General features: G+C 45.1%; 1 protein-coding gene across 1 annotated transcript in view; it reads left to right on the top strand.

Annotated features, from left to right (window-relative positions):
- Window positions 1-18585, top strand: part of LOC308523683 (cilia- and flagella-associated protein 61-like) — a gene marked incomplete at both ends in the record, with an annotated part of 65589 nt that overhangs the window by 6342 nt on the left and 40662 nt on the right. The window contains 5 exons of the mRNA XM_081097695.1: window positions 881-1031; window positions 3225-3301; window positions 4447-4514; window positions 4742-4868; window positions 16814-16946. Of these exons, the coding sequence (XP_080953821.1) occupies window positions 881-1031; window positions 3225-3301; window positions 4447-4514; window positions 4742-4868; window positions 16814-16946 (556 nt within the window). The remainder of the gene's footprint in view (window positions 1-880; window positions 1032-3224; window positions 3302-4446; window positions 4515-4741; window positions 4869-16813; window positions 16947-18585) is intronic.

Genomic DNA, 18585 nt, shown 5'->3' with positions numbered 1-18585 from the left:
CCTTAATAAGGAATGGGTAGCGTCTGCCTTCTTTGTTTTTTGAAGGAACATGAAAAAAAAATTTCCCCCTCCAACTTAAGATACCAGTCGATTTCACTTAGCTAAGAAAGTGAAAATTGCATTTCAATTTATATACAAATGGTTCACCATGAAGTAAAGTGTATCCTGTCTGTAAGTCATAGCTCTTGCTGCCATGACGGGCCACAGGCCAGGGTAGCTGTGGGGAGGGACCATCAAAACGTCCCTTTGGGGCAGCCACCAGAGGAATCGGAAGACCTGCTTCTCCTCCCTTGTCTTTGCTAACTTGTGGGGTTCCGTTTCTGCAGGTAGCTCAGGTATATTGCTAATGCTCGGATTCCGTAAGAAGCAGTTAGCTCAGAGTTTGGAGAAATTGTTCAGAATGCTGCTGCACACAGGCGACCAACTCATCCCAGTTTGCCAAGACTTTTCTGGTTGAAGCAGTAACAGTCCCATGTTTTGGACACATCAGTCCTGGTTAAACTGGGACAGCTGGCCACACTGACTGCACGTGTTTAGGCTAACACGGGTGTTGGCCACATGGAATGGACAGGAGAAACTTTACAGTCAACCAATTTTCCCAGCCAATCTCCAAGGGAAGGGTATTGGACAGTTCAGTTCATAAAGGTAATGGCTTTCTAATGAAATATAATTTTCAGTAAAAATGTAGTCGATAGTGCCAGATGTCCTGAAAGATCTATTCCCGAAGCTGGCTGTCACATTGCTTCCACCTCTTTCAATGGTTATCATACCTTATGCAGTGGTTGCTGAGCTCCAGTAGCCAAACGGGTTTGAGAAAATGACATCCTCATCTCATTTTCCGTAATCTTACATGTGTGTGCAATTTTAATCATTTCCACAGGGAGAAAGCCAACCTTGCCATCACTCTCTGTAATGAGAAGGAGGAGATCATGGCCCACGCCACCTTCGTGGACTATCCCAACTGGAATGTGGCCAAGCAGGATGAGTGGGTGCACGTGTTCCGGGAGCTCGACAAGGAACTCCCGTGCACAGTAAGCAATCATGCACATGCTTATTAGAACAGTCTTCACTTTGAAGGGAGGCCCTGTGCTTACATATATGTCTTTTCCGTCTTGGACTGAGCAGTTCAAAACACACAACAGAAAGTACGTGACATCATGACAATTAGGTATGAAGATAGCTGGTGGGAGGAAGGGTGGGTCTGTGGGTAAAAAAAAGGTAGATAATAGCCAGATCAGACAGCTTCTGGCCAGGCCCAGGCCATACTCTGCTGATGAGGACTGGGAGCAAGGAATTAGTGGGAGTGTCAGAACATCTGCTTTCTGGTCTCCACCCTGTGCTCCGTGTGTCTGTATCCAAAGTTTTTGATGTAATGGAAGGGCACCTTCCATCTGCATATTTGCCTCTGTAATAATGATAACAGCCTCAGATTGCTGTCACACTATAATTTTCAAAGTGCCTATGTGGACTACGACTCATGTGATGTCTTCTAGCTGCGGGCATCTGACAACCTGTTGGCAAATAGGGGCCAGGTCAGCGGTTCCCACGGAGTTGGGCCCAGGTGACTGGTGCCACATCTGAGCCCTTCCTGCCCTCCACCTGCCAGAGCCAGGCCTGCATCTGGCCCCCATTTCTGTGGGCAGCACACTTGCCTGTCAGTGGAATTCAATAGCATGTCCCCAGAGCCCTGGGGAGTGTCACTTGAGTGCATGAGTGAGTTCACCTCCCACAAATGCATGCATACACACACACACACACACACACACACACAACTATGCACACACATGCACACTCGGCACATTATCCAGCACATATTCAGCTAGTTGGTATCTTCCCTTGTCCTCTTCTCTACCTCACTACCCTGTGCACCCAGTTACCATGGTCAGAAAAATTATCTCAAACTTTGAACTAGTGCAGAAAGATTCTTTCATTGAATGCTTGTATCTTTGATGGCCTTTCTATTGACTGGGCTATTTTACAATTCTGTAAGAACAGTGGTTAGCATATGGATGTTTATCCATTTGAGATGTAAATCATTTCTATCTGGTGGAAGAAGAGAGAATCTCAAAGGTTTCGGCTGTGGCCCAGTAGGACATTTACTATTTTATATCATACCCAGCAATATTTTAAAAATATTCTCTCATTAACTTTGCCTAAAGTAACCAGCATCTCAAGTGCAACGAATCATTTTTTATCATGTCAGTGGTCACCCATAAACTAATGAGGTGACCATTGAGATGATAAACCAAATTCACGGTCCTTCTCAAGCCATTTATGCCCTAGTGTTCTAAGGCATACGCCATCCAACAGCAGGGGAGACCCAGGCATGTGATGTGTAGGTGGCCCCAGGCCACCCATAAACTTGCTCAGGGAACAAGGAACACAGACAGTGCTTCTGTTGTCCTGACCTTAGCACAAGCACTACCCTCCCCGACCAGCCACCGCACATCATCTCCCGATTTGAAGATTTGCCCATAAACACAGGAGAACTGAGTTGAGCAGACTAACCCGTGGATATATAGACCAACTACTCATTATTTAGGCCACGTAAGAAGTCTTCAGAAGTTCTAAGACATAGCTCTTTAAAAACTTGACAGATTTAACCTGAAAGTCCTGTTAGGATCTGGCTACTTTGAGTTTTCAGATCCCATGTTTTCTGAATCCCAAGAGTAATATTTGATTCTGACTCTGGGAATGTTGAACAAAAGCCATTGGATTCATAAGTGGCATCTGCCTTCCATCCTTCAAATTCATAAGAGACTTTCCCTCGTGTCACTTGAATAGAGCAGCAGCTGCTTACTCAAGAGCCCCGGGGAAAGGGTGATTGTCTTTCACTTGGCATTGACACCCCCGAGGACAAGACTACTGAGTTAATAATGGATTTCACTCCCCTGCAGGCACCTCCCTGCCCACAGCCTGTTTGCGGGGGCAGGAATAAGAGCCAGTTGCACTGGACTCATTTAGGATCCCTGTTACCTTGAATAATTCTGAGCTAGGAGGACAGAAGGCCGTGAGCAGAGTACGGGAGAACACTCCAGCACTGCCTGGGCGTCTCATCACTTTAGACATAAAATATCCACAAACACAGTGCTGCTCTGTGTCTGTGACCAACCCCCCCCCCCCAATACCTCCCACCTCCCGCCTCCCGCCTCCCACCTCCCACCCTTTTCTAGCATAGCCCAGATGCTCACTCAGCCTTAGTCATGTTCTCTTTTCTTCTGCAGCCTCTGAACACATTGTTCATGCACCTCTTTGTGGCCGTGGACGAGTTTTCTACTGGCTGCTGCAAAGAGATAATTCGGTAGGTGGCTGGAGCCTTGCGGACGGTGACTTGGGGGCGTGGCAGCAGCACCATAGATGAGACACATTAATGCCAAAATGACATGAAAGAGACCATGTGGACACAGTCATCCCTCGAGAGGGACTGGTTCTAGAACTTCTGAGGATACCTAAGGCTGCTGTGCTCAAGTCCCTTATATAAACTGGCACAGTATTTACATGTATTCTACACAATCTCCCTGCATACTTTATATCAGCGGTCGCCAGCCATTCGGACCTCACAGGCCACCAGTGGTCCACGGACCACTGGTTGGCGACGGCTGCTTTAAATCATCCCTATGTTACTTATTATACCTAATACAATGGAAATGCTTATGTGACTATTGTTATACTATATTGCTTAGGGAGTAATGACAAGGAAAAAAAGTCTGTACATGTTCAGTACAGATGCAACCATTGTAGGCCTAACCACATAGTACACGTCAGCAGCAATGTAGCATTTTTTTAAAAATATTTTTGATCTGTGGTTGATTGAATCCACAGCTGTAGAACCTGTGGATATGGAGGGCCTGTAAGTTTCAAAGTATCTTTCAAGGGCATGACACTCTCTGAGGTGTAGCATTTATGGAATAGCAGTGATATTGCTGAAAGAAAACCACAGGTTAGGATGTTCCTAAAGTTTTCCTCAGTCGCATCTTTAGAAATGTTGATTAACATGACAGACTGTGGAAGCATCCTGAATAATAGACATGCTGAAATACGATCAGCGGGGCTCCCGGGTGACGTGATGTGTCGCTGACAGCCTGCACAGACACTGGGAGCGGGGCTCAGCTTTCAAGTCACACTTGAAATGTCACACCAGACCTTCCAGATGCCAGGTCAAAGGTTAATATTCGCAGAAATCTGGTGTGCTGCGTGAACATGGCAGCCTTTATTCTTTCTGCCTCCATGGAGCAGATAGGAAAGGGCTGGGGAGCCCAAGGAAAAGTCGAGAAGAAGGAGAAACTACCTGGAAGATGTTCTTGCCTTGGCAGGCAGGGAGCAAAGGAGGGCAGAGGGAGGTTGGAACACCTCATCCGTTTAGTGAAGGCATTTGTCTCAATCAGGTGCCAGCTGAGGGGATTGCTTGGTTACTAACACTCACCCGCCCTCTCTTTCCCTCGCCAGGTCTGTGTTTAAGGCGGTGCCAGAGCTGCACTTCATCTTTCTCATTGTGCCGGCCTACATGAGCCTCGGTAAGGTCTGCTCGACTACCTGTGCCTGGTCGGGAACAGGGAATTCATGTTTGAATGGGGCCGTGGAGAATGGGAAATAAGGGTGATCTCCAGGTCCACAATGTACACCATGCCTCTGTGCCTATAGCGCTTGAAACACCGTTGAGAATGGGAACTGCATTGTGTTTGGAAGTTCTAGTTATTCCCTGGTAAAACGAGGCCACATTTCTCTGTCTCTTGTGATTCAGGCACATCTCTGATAACTGTGTTTGACCAAGTGGGGAGCATTCCGAATCTGACCTTTAACGAGGACTTTGCTGTGCACATATGTCACAGGCACAGCCATTACCCTCAGCTGCACATTCGCAAAGCCAGGTAAGGCGGGAGCAGTGCCTTTGGTCACCTAAGCTTCACCCTGACAGCTCCCTTGTGGAGAGTTTTTAAATTGTCAATTTTACTGTAAGTAGGTACAGCTTGGATTAAATTGTTTTGGAACACCCATGAGCATGACTTCATTTGAAGATGTCTACAGTGCCTCTTGATGACATATTTGTGGAACTAAATGTCTGATGAGACTCATTTGGTGCTGTGTGGCCGGCAAAGTTGTAGATTTACTACTTATGGGTTTCTGAAAACACATAGTTTTTTTGTCCCATACTGAGTGAAATCACTTTAAAATAAAACAAATCTAAAAATGAATCTGCCTAAAAATAAATACATAAATAAAGTAAATAAAAATAAATAAAAATGAATCTACCTATTTGGTTTTCCTAGTAGAGCCCACTTATTTTCTGGCATTCAGTGGATGACGATTCTGTTGACCCCAAAGAGGGGTGTCTAAGTCGAAGGTCTGTGCCATCAGTGGCCCACAAGACATGCCCCCAAGCTCAGCAATCTTAAGGAGGTGGCTATTCCCGAGTCTGTTTGCCAAAGAGGGCTGCAACCCCATCTCCCATCCTGCAAGCGCTCCTGCGCTGTGGCCTTACCATCCTCTCATCAAGAGGTGGGGCCTGTGGCCCTCTTTATCTGGGCCAGATTGTGACTTTTTTTTTTTAATCCTCACCCGAGGATATTTTTCCATTGATTTTTAGAGAGAGTGGAAGAGAGAGGGAAAGATATAAATATCGATGTCAGTGAAACGCATCAATTGGTTGCCTCCTACACACATCCTGACCAGGGTCCCAGGCTGGGGAGAAGCCTGCAACTGAGGTATGTGCCCTTGACCAGAATCAAACCCAGGACCCTTCGGTCTGCATGCTGGTGCTCTATCCACTGAGCCAAACTGGCTAGGGCCAGGTTGTGACTTTTTCAACCCATGCAGCATGGTGGAAGGGAGGCTCTGTGATTTCTGAGGCTAGGTCTCTTGGGAGTTCTCTTGGGACTCTCATTCTGGAGGGAATGGGGTGTAGACGTCCGACTGCCCTGAGACCAACATGCCGGAAAGGCCACATGTTGCCCAGCGGGGCTCCTGCTGACAGCATTGGCTGACAGCCGTGTGAGGAAGCCAGCAAGGACATCCAGGCAAGGAGAGCCCCCCTGCATCTGCAGCCCAGCCAACATGTGATGGTGGGGCCCTGAGAGACCCCAAGCAAGGACTGCCCGGCTGTGTCCCCTCAGAGTTTTGACTCACAAAGTTGTGAGCAAAATAGAAGGGCTGCTTTGAGATAAGAGTGCATATGAAACCATTTCACTAGAGTGGTTGCCTCGCTTTTATCAGTGAAGAATAAATTGGATCTTCTTGTGTCAGTTGTTGTCATATTTGATAAGTGCTCCATTTCTGTAGAAGGTATTGAATTAAAATCTTAAAAACCTGAGACCTACTTTTTTACCAGGCATGTAGTATTACAGCATAATTGTTAAGACTCTGTAATAATGACGTGAGGTAGATATAGATTCTGATCTTGGTTCTGATACTAACTGATGGGTTCACTTAAAAAAGGAACCAGCCTCTCCAGGCCTCAATTTCCTCTCTGCCAGTGGGTGCAAGCATAGTGCCCACTGTGTTGACTGGGTGAGCTGATGAAAATCAGTTCCTTAGCACACTTCCAGTCACCTGTAAATGCTTAAGGAAATTAAATATTATTATTATTATTATTATTATTATTATTACTATTATAGTTATGTGGGGGGAGAGAGATCCACCCACAATAAACTGTGCTATGTAGCTTGGAAGAGGTAAAACAGAAAGGGGTGAAGACAGCTTCATACAACCTTCCCACACCCACAAAAAAAGGCTAAATGTCCCTCAACAGTTAAATCTTTACATTTTCAAACTGGAACATCCATACAGTAGATATTACTCAGCAGTGACATGGATTGAAGTACTTATCACACAATGATAGCATGGATCAATCTCAGAAAGGTTATGCTGAGTGAAAGAAGGCAAACATGGAGACAAAGGCCATATACTGTTGATCCCACTTTTACGATGTACAAAACAGGCAAGACTAACTGTACAGAGAGAAATCAGGCCAGTGGTTGCCTCCAGTGGCGGGAAGAGTGAGACAGGGAGAGACATGATGGAATTCTGGGGTGATGCCAATGTTCTGTATATTGATTGTGGTTTAGACAGTTGTCAAAAGTCATCAAACTGTATTCTTTTCAAAAATATATTTTTATTGCTTTCAGAGAGGAAGGGAGAGAGAGAGAGAGAAACATCAATGATGAGAGAGAATCATTGATTGTCTGCCTTCTGCATGCCCCACACGGGGGATCGATCTCTCAGCCCAGGCAAGTGCCCTGACCGGGAATCGAACCGTGACCTTCTGGTTCATAGATCAACGCTCAACCACTGAGCCAGGTTGGCCGGGCCAAACTGCATTCTTAATATCTATGCATTTTAGTAAATGTTATTACGAGTGTATATGAAACCATTTCACAAGAGTAGTTGGCTTTTATCAGTGAAGAATAAATTGGATCTTCTTAGGTCAGCTGTTGTCATACTTGATAAGTGCTCCATTTCTGTAGAAAGTATTGAATTAAAATCTTAAAAACCTGAGACCTACTATTTACCAGGCATGTAGTATTACAGCATAATTGTTAAGACTCTGTAATAATGACGTGAGGTAGATATAGATTCTGATCTTGGTTCTGATACTAACTGATGGGTTCACTTAAAAAAGGAACCGACCTCTGAATCTGGTCGGGAAGGCTGAGTCAGAGTTCAGTCAGAGTGACAGAATGAGCAAAGGCATGGAGACAGGAAAGCGCATGGTCTATTACCAGGCAGGTTGGCAGGTACAGCTACTGCTCAACGTCTGGGGAGAAAGAGCCGGTTCTGGATAGAAGTACTGTAATGGGAAGGCTTTATCTTGGAGCCAGCAGGGAGCACTGAAGAAGAAAGGCAGGATATGCTCTCTATGTTACTAGGTAACTGCTTTCCATGTGGTCAATGGCTTATAGAGGAGGAGCACAGAGCAGCCGGCTGGAATTTAGGCCTTGACAAGTCAAAGAAATCCGGGCGGGGCGGGGGGGGGCGGGGGGGGATGGGGATAGATCAGTAAAAATGCAATTTGGATGGAGAAGTTCAAGAGTGAAAATGAGTTAATGATAACTCAGGGTTTCGGGGAGCTGCTGTCAGGGTTCATTAGCTGAAAGTAGAAATAATAGCATTAGATGGACAGGAGAGAGTTGGAAATACAGGTCCTCTCATGAGTGAGGATATCATGAGAGAAAAGGAGATTGTCCAGTTGAGGGGGAGATTTTAAAGTGAAAAGTGCAGGATATTGAAAGATGAAAATGAACTGCTACTGATAATAAGAAAGAAAACTGGAAGAGAGGGGAAGGAGTGTGGCAGAAGTCAGACTCTTGAAGTGGCAAACAGTGAAGGGCAATTAAATCATTTGAGTATAAAAGAGAGGCCATTGGATTTGAAAATTTAAAAAGGCACAGATGAGTTGAGTAAAATTGGTGGATTTCTAGCCAGACTGATCAAGGAAAAGAAAAAGAAGACAAACCATCAATACCGAGAATAAAAGAGGGGACACCACTCCAGGCTCCACAGACATTAAAGGGTTGGGGAGCGCTGCAACAGCTGTATAACTTCAACAATTTAGAGAAAATGGGCCAAATCCCTGAAAAACACCAACTACCAAAACTCATTTGAGATAAATTAATAACTTGGATAATTCCATATCTATTAAAGAGAAGTCAGGCGAACTTGGGATGAGAGGGAGGGTGGCTGCCTGCCCTGACACTGGCCTCTCCCCCAGACTGCAGCCCCAACCCCACCTCATCCTAATTTGCTTCTCTTTTTGTCTTATTCTTATGGCTCTGAACTCTGCCTTCCCCAAGGTCTTCCTTCCAAGCTCATCCCCTTGGCTCCCCTGTGCCAGCCTTGCCCACTCAGTGCCCTACTTCTGACCACTTACTTGGTTTGGGGACTCATCTTGCCCCTCCCTGAAGGGCAGGGTTGGATACTGTTATTCAAATGTCAGTGAGCTGAATAGAGGTAAGAAAGTTAAGACAAGGTCATACTCACTGCTCTTTAGAGAAGTTTGGTGATGAAGGGAAGCAAAAGGAGGGAGGCAGATGTTGAATGTTTTGCACACAATGTAAAGTGATTCCATTTTTACTCTTCCTGTAAAGCATTTACTTTGCATTCTGAGATCCAGACAGTGTGTGTCTAAAATAAGATTACCGAGGAGAATAAGTTCAGATACAAGTTATTCACTTAATTTAGAACAAGAAGAAAATTCCTCATAGAAAATTATTTTTCTTTCTTATTCATAGCTAATTACTTACATTGTAATTCTCTCTTTATAAAATCCTTTGGACTATGATATAAATGCTAATTAATACAAGCCAAACACATTCTGAGGAAAAGGAATTTTGTGAGTGAAATAACATTTTTAATTGGTTTGCTCACACCTTACAAACCCTCCTTTCTGATCTATGAAGTTTCTCTTGTTAGTGTCAGCACAGGTAAATTAGACCCTCCTGCCCTTCAGGGAAGTATAATTTAAGAACATATGATCATGGGGGTAGGGAAGGACTCACCAGGAAAGGATTATGTGCTGTCTGTCAGCATTGTAAGTACAGTGGTCCCCTCCCCTTATCCCCGGGGCATACAGTCCAAGACAAAACCCCCTGCCTAAGACCGTGATAGTACAAAACTCTATGCTATGTTTTCCTATACATACATACCTATTGTGAAGTTTAATTTATAAAGTAGGCAAGTAAGAGTTGACAACAGTAACATAATGAAATAGAGCGGCTGCAACAATACGCTGTTAAGAAAAGCTGTGTGAGTGGGGTCTTTCTCTGGCCACCAGTCTAATAACTGAAACTAAGGGACTGTCGGACGGGTTAGCATGTACAGTGTGGATACGCTGGATCCAGGATGACTCCCATCCGGGGCGGGGCGATTTCATTCTGTCACTCAAAGTTTAAAATTAATGAATTGCTTATTTCTGGAAATTTTCATTTAATATTTTGGGGCCCCAGTTGACTGCAGTTTAACAAACCATGGAAAGCACAGCCACAGATGCTAGTAAAGGGTGAGGGGTACCACTGTCACCAAAATGGCTCACTCCTTTTTTGATGACACTGATTAACCAAATTAGGTCAACATCGTTACTGCTTAAAATAGATGAAATAAAACTTAGGACTTTTAAAACATAAGGTTGGTGGGTTTTAAATACTAACTTTTTACCTCCCAAAGCATCTGTTTTTATTAAGCATTTGATGGCCTCATGCTTTTTAGGAATCTACCTAAGCTTGACTTCTGAGCAATTTCATATAAATGGACATTCTGGTGTTTACGTCATGAATATCCCTCAAGCCTTCAAAAAGGAGGGCTAGAGCAGTTGGGAATTTCACCATCCGTCTTTGGGAGGCCTGGCACCCAGCCAATAGGATTGGTTAACAGTGCAGGGGCCTCTCATTGGCCTTGAATATGCTCTGAAGTCATGTAAGGTTTCAAATTCTTTGTAATTTTTTAAAAAATGACGTTTTCCAAGGGGTAGAAGCTAAATTGTTATACAATTCATTTTATTAAACTAATAAAAATCCATTTTAAAGTGAAGTGGAATAAGTTTAGGAATGGTGGATTTGATTTTTTGAAAGACCACTAGAGGTCATAAGAGATCTTGGGAAGAAAAAGGTGCTTTGTTTTGCACATCTAAGAAAAAATGTGTCAACTAGAGTTTCTCCTTCCCCAAGTTCAGACCGTATTCATGGTAAAAGGTTGGTTTAGCTAAAATATACAGTTGTTTAGCACTACCACTAAATTGGATCTTCTACAAATTATTTTGCTCATTCATTGATTTCTTTTTTTTTTTAAATCCTCACCCTGGGGTATGTTTATTGATTTTAGAGAGAGGGAGAGAGAGAAAGAGAAACATTGATGTGAGAGAGAGACATTGATCCTTGCCTCTCACATGCACCCCAATGGGGAACCAAACCCTCAACCTAGGTATGTGCCCTGACTGGGAATCGAACCAGCAACCTTTCAGTGTATGGGACGACGCTCCAACGAACTGAGCCACACCGGCCAGGGCCATTCATTGATTTCTTAAAATATACATATGCGCACACGCACTCAGGCTTGAAGAAATATGATATTCATGGCGTTTAAAGTGATATCAGAAGCCCTTCTTCAATGCTACACTTTTAAGTCTAGCTAATGAAATGCAAATCCTCTCTGGATGTGCAAAATACCATCAGATAGGAGAGAGGAGGCCCTGCCAACAGTCTGAATGCAAAGATGGCCTGCTGCTGCTGCTGCTGCTGCGGCTGCTGTCCTAGTCCTTCAGAGGGAACCTTCTATCTGTGAATTTGCAACGGTTTCTTTGCTGGCAAGAATACCTGCACCTCCTGCACCTCCTGCACTGGAGGGAGGGTTGCCTGTAGGTTTTCCTCCAGGGTTGTGATTACACAGCAGAGTGGACAGGATGCTGAGGCTTTGAAGCAATCTTGGTCTGCCTGTCACTGAGAGACTGTGCCAGCCGCCTGGGGAAGGTCTGTGGAGTCCAGGCAGCACAGTGCTCCTGCAAGCCCAGCTAACCGTCGCAGTGGGAATGACGAGTGAGTGTGTTCTTTCTTGTCCCTACCTCCCAGGGAGCCAGGGAGAGCCATCAGGTCCCTGTCACTTTTCACCTGGCCTTCTGGGTTTAAGGGACATCCATACCCCAAATGAGGCATGGTATCCTTGAGAGGCTGTTGATTTTCTTAAGCTTTGGATTTTCACTCCATTTTCATCTGGCATGTTTCTCAGAGTCTGATGGACATTTAGGTGCCTGAGCAATCAATTAGTCTCTACTCTATGGGATGGGCCTTTTGTTTCTTCCAAACAAGTTAAAATGAAATCTCCTCTAACGGATTACGTTAACAAGCACATGGTTGCCTCCTCCAAGCCTTGTCCTGAACAGAAGAAATAAGGAGTGCCGCTTTTCACTCAGAGAAGGGTGCCATTCCCATTGTACTTGATGCCGGTGAACTGCGGCCTTCCACAGTCTCCAGTCATCACTGTGACACGCTGCGCCTCAGGTGAGGGGCACCTGGCTCTCCTGTGTGGAAGGAATTCACAGGAAGCCCTGGCTCTGCTCCTGATGGCAGGCGGTGCTCACTGCGGAGTTGATGGATGGATTGTTTTTGGTAGCCAGGGCGCTTTGTTTCTGTGGGGCTAGACTTTGTCATGTGCCATTTGAGACTCTGTGAGGCTGATGTCATACTTTATCATTAGCACTGGGGGCTGATGCAAGCTCATAAATTATCAATTACCCCAAGGAATACATTTAGCAGAACAAGTTCCTCTGTACCCATTTTGGGGAAGGGCTAAGGGAGAGAGTCTTTAGAGCGCCACAATTTAGGTGATTCCTCTTATTTTTCCCAGAAGAACTAGTATTGAGGTATGATTATGGATAACGTTGTTAATGGGCTATTGAGGGCTCCTGATTAGTCTTACAGCCCTGGGTCTCTCTGAACTTTTATTCCTGATTTTTATATCCATGGGTTAATATTTTTGTGTGCATCATATAGATAAGGCCCTGTGCACAGTTTGTTTTGGAGTTCCCTGGGTTGTAGCAGTCTTGATCAACTTAAAGTGAAAATTATTAGGATATTGGGTTATTTTCCCATAATTTAAAATAATTGTCTCTTTACTAAATATTGATGCAGATTCTCATAATGTTTGAAAATAGATTTGTTGGCTATTCTCTCTTAGAATCTTTTTAAAAAACTAATATCATCCAGGACTCGTTACAGAGTAAAGCCACTTCTGTTAGCATCCTTTTTTTGTTATTAATCTTCACCCAAGGATATTTTCCATTGATTTTTAGAGTGCTAGGGAGGAGGAGAGACACAGAGAGAGCGAAACATTGATGTGAGAGAGACACATCAATTGGTTGCCTCCAGCAGGCGCCCGACTGGGGGCCAGGGATCGAGCCGGCAACTGAGGTACGTGCCCTTGAGCAGAATTGAATCCAAGACCCTTCAGTCCAGAGGCTGATGCTCTAGCCACTGAGCCAACAAGGCTAGAGCTGCTAGCACCCTCTCGGCAGGTTGCTAAGCGGGGAAGCAAGTGGTTTCTGGAACACAGTGGACCTCTTCCAGCTGAGGTCCCGGGTGCTCAGGTAGAGTCAGCTAACAGTGATTCCTGGCACGGAATAGGGGTGTGTGAAGTCTCCCAGGAGCAAACGCTGCCGGGGGCTTACTGCCTGCCGGAGACTGAATGTGAGGGTGTCCAGTTCACCCTTGCATCACCACATTGCATCTCCCCTCTATCCTTGCCCCTGGCCCTTCTGTAGATGCATAATGTTGAAGTGACTGGGCAGGTTTCTCAGCAAGTGGAGCCAGAGGCTGAGTGGAAGGGCTGTGGAGCTGCCAGCGTGGGGCTGTGGGCTCACTCCCAGATACGCCCTCTCAGGCCACATGTCTCTCACCTGAAATGCAGGCTTAGCTACGGCACTTCAGTGCCCGCGGAACACTGGACAAGGTCCTGGCATGTGATAAGGATCCCATCCATATTGGCCATCGTTGCTGCACCTGTGCTGCAGGCTACAGTGCGTGCAGATGTGAAATGTAAGCGAAGCCAGACACTGGTTAAAGTGGTAAGGACAGATTTTAATCAGTAATAACTATTGCCATAGGGAAAGGAGTTCAACATAAACTGAATTCAACTTCAATTTGTACAGAGGTAAGTAGGAGTTTTAAATGGAGAAGGAGGAGTCGATAGGGGCCCAATAGGATCAGGGAAGGGAAAAATTATATAAAGTGGGAAGGGGGGCCGCCCTAGCTAGTTTGGCTCAGTGAGTAGAGCGTCGGCCTGCGGACTGAAGGGTCCCGGGTTCAATTCTGGCCAAGGGCACATGCCTGGGTTGCGGGCTCGATCCCCAGTGTGGGGCATGCAGGAGGCAGCCAATCAATGATTCTCTCTCATCATTGATGTTTCTATCTCTCTCTCCCTTCCTCTCTGAAATCAATAAAAATATATTTTAAAAAATTTAAAAAATATAAAGTGGGAAGGGGGGATTGGTCCAAGTGAAAACCATCTGAGTTTGCTAACTGGCACGTATTGAAGTTAGACTCCCCCCCTCTCACAGAGACAGGCGTCCTATCCACAGGTGTCTGCTGGAACAAACAGGACATTTTTGGGCGGCCTTAAGCATTCTCCGGGAGACACTTTAAGGGGGGGCTAGGGTCATCCTAGGGATGTAGCCATAAGCTGTTAGAAAATATGTTAGTGTTTATTCAGGTCTTTACAGGCCAAGGTTGAGGCCTGTTGAGAAGGGGGCTCAGAGTGTCCTGGCCAGAGTTGGGTCAAGGAGAGTCTTCGTCACAAAGCAACCAACACAGAGCTCCGCCTTGTCCCCGAAGAAGCATGTTCCTGGGCCAATGAGTACCCAGTGGTGACCCTGTCACTGGGTTTCTAGGACAGAAGGCTGGAGGGTGTGAGGTGTAGGTGAGCCTTGAAAGATGCTGGAATTTGGAATAAGTGAGGGGTCAAAGTGCTGGAGAGGAAAGGAGGCGGAAGGAGGGAGGATGCTTTTGAGTAAGGGAGTGAGGTGAAGAAAGTGGGATTTTAAGCATATTAGTGACAGTGGATGGAATGGATGAGTTTATTCCTACCATGGCCAAGGGGCAGCTAGTGCAATAACTCAAGCTTTTGTAGTGATAACCTCTTCCATGCATTAACCAACGTTCTACAACTGTTCTTATTGACCCTTCCTGCCTAAGTAATAATAGTGTTAATGATAATAACCTGTTATTATTATTATTTTAACATTTACTGTCTTTATGACAGGTGAAAAAACTGTGACATAGGTTAAGTGACTTGCCCAAGGTCACAGCTATTAAATCCAGACTCAGGCACTCTGGCTTCCCAGCCCAGGCTGTGACCACCACACTGTATGGTTTGTTCTCCAATCTTTTCAAAAGCGCTCCATAAGCCTTTGACACATTTATTATAGGGCCTTAGTACATCCCAGCCAAAGGTGACATACACACAAAAATAAATGGGCGGGAGGTCAAGAACTACTTTAATAAAATGAGTGCAGGGCTAAAATAGTTCGTGAAATGGTCGTGTGTCCTACAAACACCGTTGGTGTTTGTTTCTGGTTCTCGGTTTTCCACTCACCACTAGAGAATCCTGATGCCCTGGCATGTGGAAGGAGATGGTTGGGTGACATCATACCCAGGTTGATAGCATAACAAGCCAATATCCTGGTTGCCTGGGTAAGGACCCCCTGCTGTCTCTCCTTCCGGGAAGAGTTGATGAGGTTGTATTTTTCCTTCTTGTGCCGTGGTCTGTTGACTGGCTCTCTCTTTAGCTCTCGGGTATTATAGGGCAGAGACCTAGTTTTTCAAATATGTATTTCTTCCATCAAGATGCTTATTATTGATGGAAAACCATCATCATTCCAAAAGTTAAGCCTGTGTCACAAGAGGTAAAGGTTTCATCCTGCGAGGGGGGTGGAGATTTTTATCCCGAGTGCATAGGGTGTTCCAGTTTAGAGCCTTTAGATTTGTGGGGTGAGCTGTGGCAGGATTGGGGGGATTTTTTCCAGCAAGGGTTGGAGGAGCTGTGGCAGGGCTGGCAGGATGATCCACAGTGTTGATCTCTTGCCCTTGAGCCAAAGTCTCTCAACTGCTTGTGCTTCTTGCTGCCAGTTTTCAAAAGGAATGCCGATTTAAAGGAAGGTTTTTGAAGTGCATTGTTGGCTTAGTGTAGCATGTGATGACTGGGTCCAGATCAGCTGACCTGAGTTCTTAGCATAGCTCAGCTGCCACCTGTTTCTGTGGTCTCAGGCAAAGCATTCCATCATCCCCATGAGCCTTGCTCTCCTCCATCTGAGGAGTGAGTATGGTGCCCACCTCCTGCGGTTGCCATGATAATCTGGATAAAGCCCTGAGCTTTATATACATACTAATCACTCCATAGGTGGAGCTACTATTAATATCAAAAAGAACATGTAGAAGATAAAGTGGGATAATGAAGATGCCATAGTAAAGAAATGAATGGGGGGAGGTTAGTAGCCAAATGAGATACATACAAAAAAAAATAATGCAAATGTGTATATTTTTAACAAGAAAAGCATCAGGATAAAAGTATAAGAACATCCTAGAGAATAAAATAGAACACTAAATATAACTAAGAATGTACTAAAAAGGAAAGAATGTTAAATATGGCAGCAAAATGGGTCCAAGGCTAGCATCACTATGCTGCCATAAATCTGGTTCTTGGGTCCTCCCTCTACCCAACCCCCCTCCCCCCCCCCCCCCCACACACACGCACACATTGGTTGTCAAGGTCACTGTAGAGGGTCCTGAGAATGGATGGTGAGCAGAACTTCGTTGCCTTTAAATCAGCATTTCCCCCTTCATGTGAAGTGTTGAGATATCGCAGGAATTCTTTTGGGGGGAGGAAGAGGTTTCTGGGGACAATGCCATAGAAGTAGTGTTCTTTGGAAAACATTTGGGCAATGCTATTCCCAGCATCTTGTCCTTTGGCTCATGACAAGCTGCTCTACCTTTCATAGCCAGACATGCTGAGTGTGTTCCCTCTGCTGGAAGTTTCTACCCCCAGGTCTCAACATTGCTTCCTCTCCTTCTCCTCATTCAGGTCCCAACTCTGACGTCCCTCCTCAAGAGGTAGGTCTTCCCTGACCACTCGACCCCATCACTCTCCACCCCAAAGCACTATCATTGTTGACATGTGTGAAGTGCTGTGTTTGTTACATTTTCATCGTCTGTTTCTCCTGTTAGAATGAAAGTTCATTTCACCTGCATGTTGTTGTATTCCTGGCATTTAGAACAGGGTCTGGCACACAGGTACTCCTTTTTAAGAAAGAACACTGAACCTAAGTCTTTCTGTTAAACAGGGTGGAAGATCATGATGACCTCATGCCAATATTTATGCAACATGACACAATTCTGAGAGCAACTTATGGCGAATACTTTCTGGCTGAACTAATAGAGGCCCAAGACGAGGAGAATCATGCTGTCGTGTGTGAGGTTGGTGATCAATCCACCTAGGGATACGCTTAGTGACAGAAATGGGAGAAATAAGCGTTGCTGTTCCAGGTTTCGCCAGGCCGTCCTGGAGCTGTCATACCCTCCTCCTCCTCCATGCCCTTCCAGGTGGCATGCCACGCCAGCTTCCGGGCTGTGGCATCACACCCCTTCCCGTGTTAATTGGCTCTAGGATTTTAGGTTTTTGTGAGGCCCTTCCAGATGCCCAGGCTGCTGTGGATTCTTTGCTCTGTCTCTAGAGGTAGGGGTGAAAATTAGGGTGAGAGGAGAAGATCCTCCAGTAGTATGTAGGGGGCATTTCTTTTCTTCTTCTTTTTTTAGGCGTCTTTTTTTCAAAAATATTTTTATTGATTTCAGAGAAGAACGGAGAGGGAGAGAAAGATAGAAACATCAATGATGAGAGAATCATTGACTGGCTGTCTCCTGCATGCCCCCTACTGGGGATCAAGCCTGCAACCTGGGCATGTGCCCTGATGGGGAATTTAACCATGACCTCCTGGTTCATAGGTCGAGGCTCAACCACTGAGGCATGCCAGTTGGGCTGGGGGGGAGGGGATTTCTGAGACCCTAAGTTCCCAGAGGCCAGATGTTAGAAACCAGTATCCTACAGGCAGATGCATTTTGTTTGACTTGGAAAATAATTTTTAACTCTTTATTTATTTATTTATCTATTTATTTTATTTTTTATTTCTTTTTTTTTCTTCACTTTTATTTATTTATTTTTAATTTATTGCTTAAAGTATTACAAAGGGTATTACATATGTGTCCATTTTACCCCCCCCCCCCCCGCCCTAGACAGTCCCCTAGCCTCCCCTATCCCCCAGTGTCTTATGTCCATTGGTTATGCTTATATGCATGCATACAAGTCCTTTAGTTGATCTCTTGCCCCCCTACCTCCTGCCCCCCAACCCTCCCCGGCCTTCCCGCTACAGTTTGACAATCTGTTTGAGGCAGCTCTGCCTCTGTATCTTTTATTGTTCAAAAGTTTATAATGGTCTCTATTATCCATGAATGAGTGAGATCATGTGGTATTTTTCCTTCATTGACTGGCTTATTTCACTTAGCATAATGCTCTCCAGTTCCATCCATGACGTTGCAAATGGTAAGAGTTCCTTCCTTTTTAGAGCAGCATAGTATTCCATCGTGTAGATGTACCACAGTTTTCTAATCCATTCATCTACTGATGGGCACTTAGGCTGTTTCCAGATCTTAGCTATGGTGAATTGTGCTGCTATGAACATAGGGATGCATATATCCTTTCTGATTGGTGTTTCTGGTTTCTTGGGCTATATTCCTAGAAGTGGGATCACAGGGTCAAATGGGAGTTCCATTTTCAGTTTTTTAAGGAAACTCCATACTGTCTTCCATAGTGGCTGCACCAGTCTGCATTCCCACCTATTTATCTATTTATTTTATTAATACATTTTTTATTGATTTTCCACAGAGAAGAAGGGAGAGGGATAGAGAGTTAGAAACATCCATGAGAGAGATTGATCAGCTGCCTCCTGCACAGCCCCCATTGGGGATGGGCCCGCAACCAGGGTACATGCCCTTGACCGGAATCGAACCCGGGACCCTTGAGTCCGCAGGCCGACGCTCTATCCACTGAGCCAAACCGGTT

Source organism: Myotis nattereri (genome assembly GCF_964212035.1).
Source record: "Myotis nattereri genome assembly, chromosome: 8".
Taxonomy (NCBI): Eukaryota; Metazoa; Chordata; class Mammalia; order Chiroptera; family Vespertilionidae; genus Myotis; species Myotis nattereri.
The sequence above is the reverse complement of the archived record's forward strand: the minus strand, read 5'-3'. Positions and strand labels throughout refer to the sequence as shown.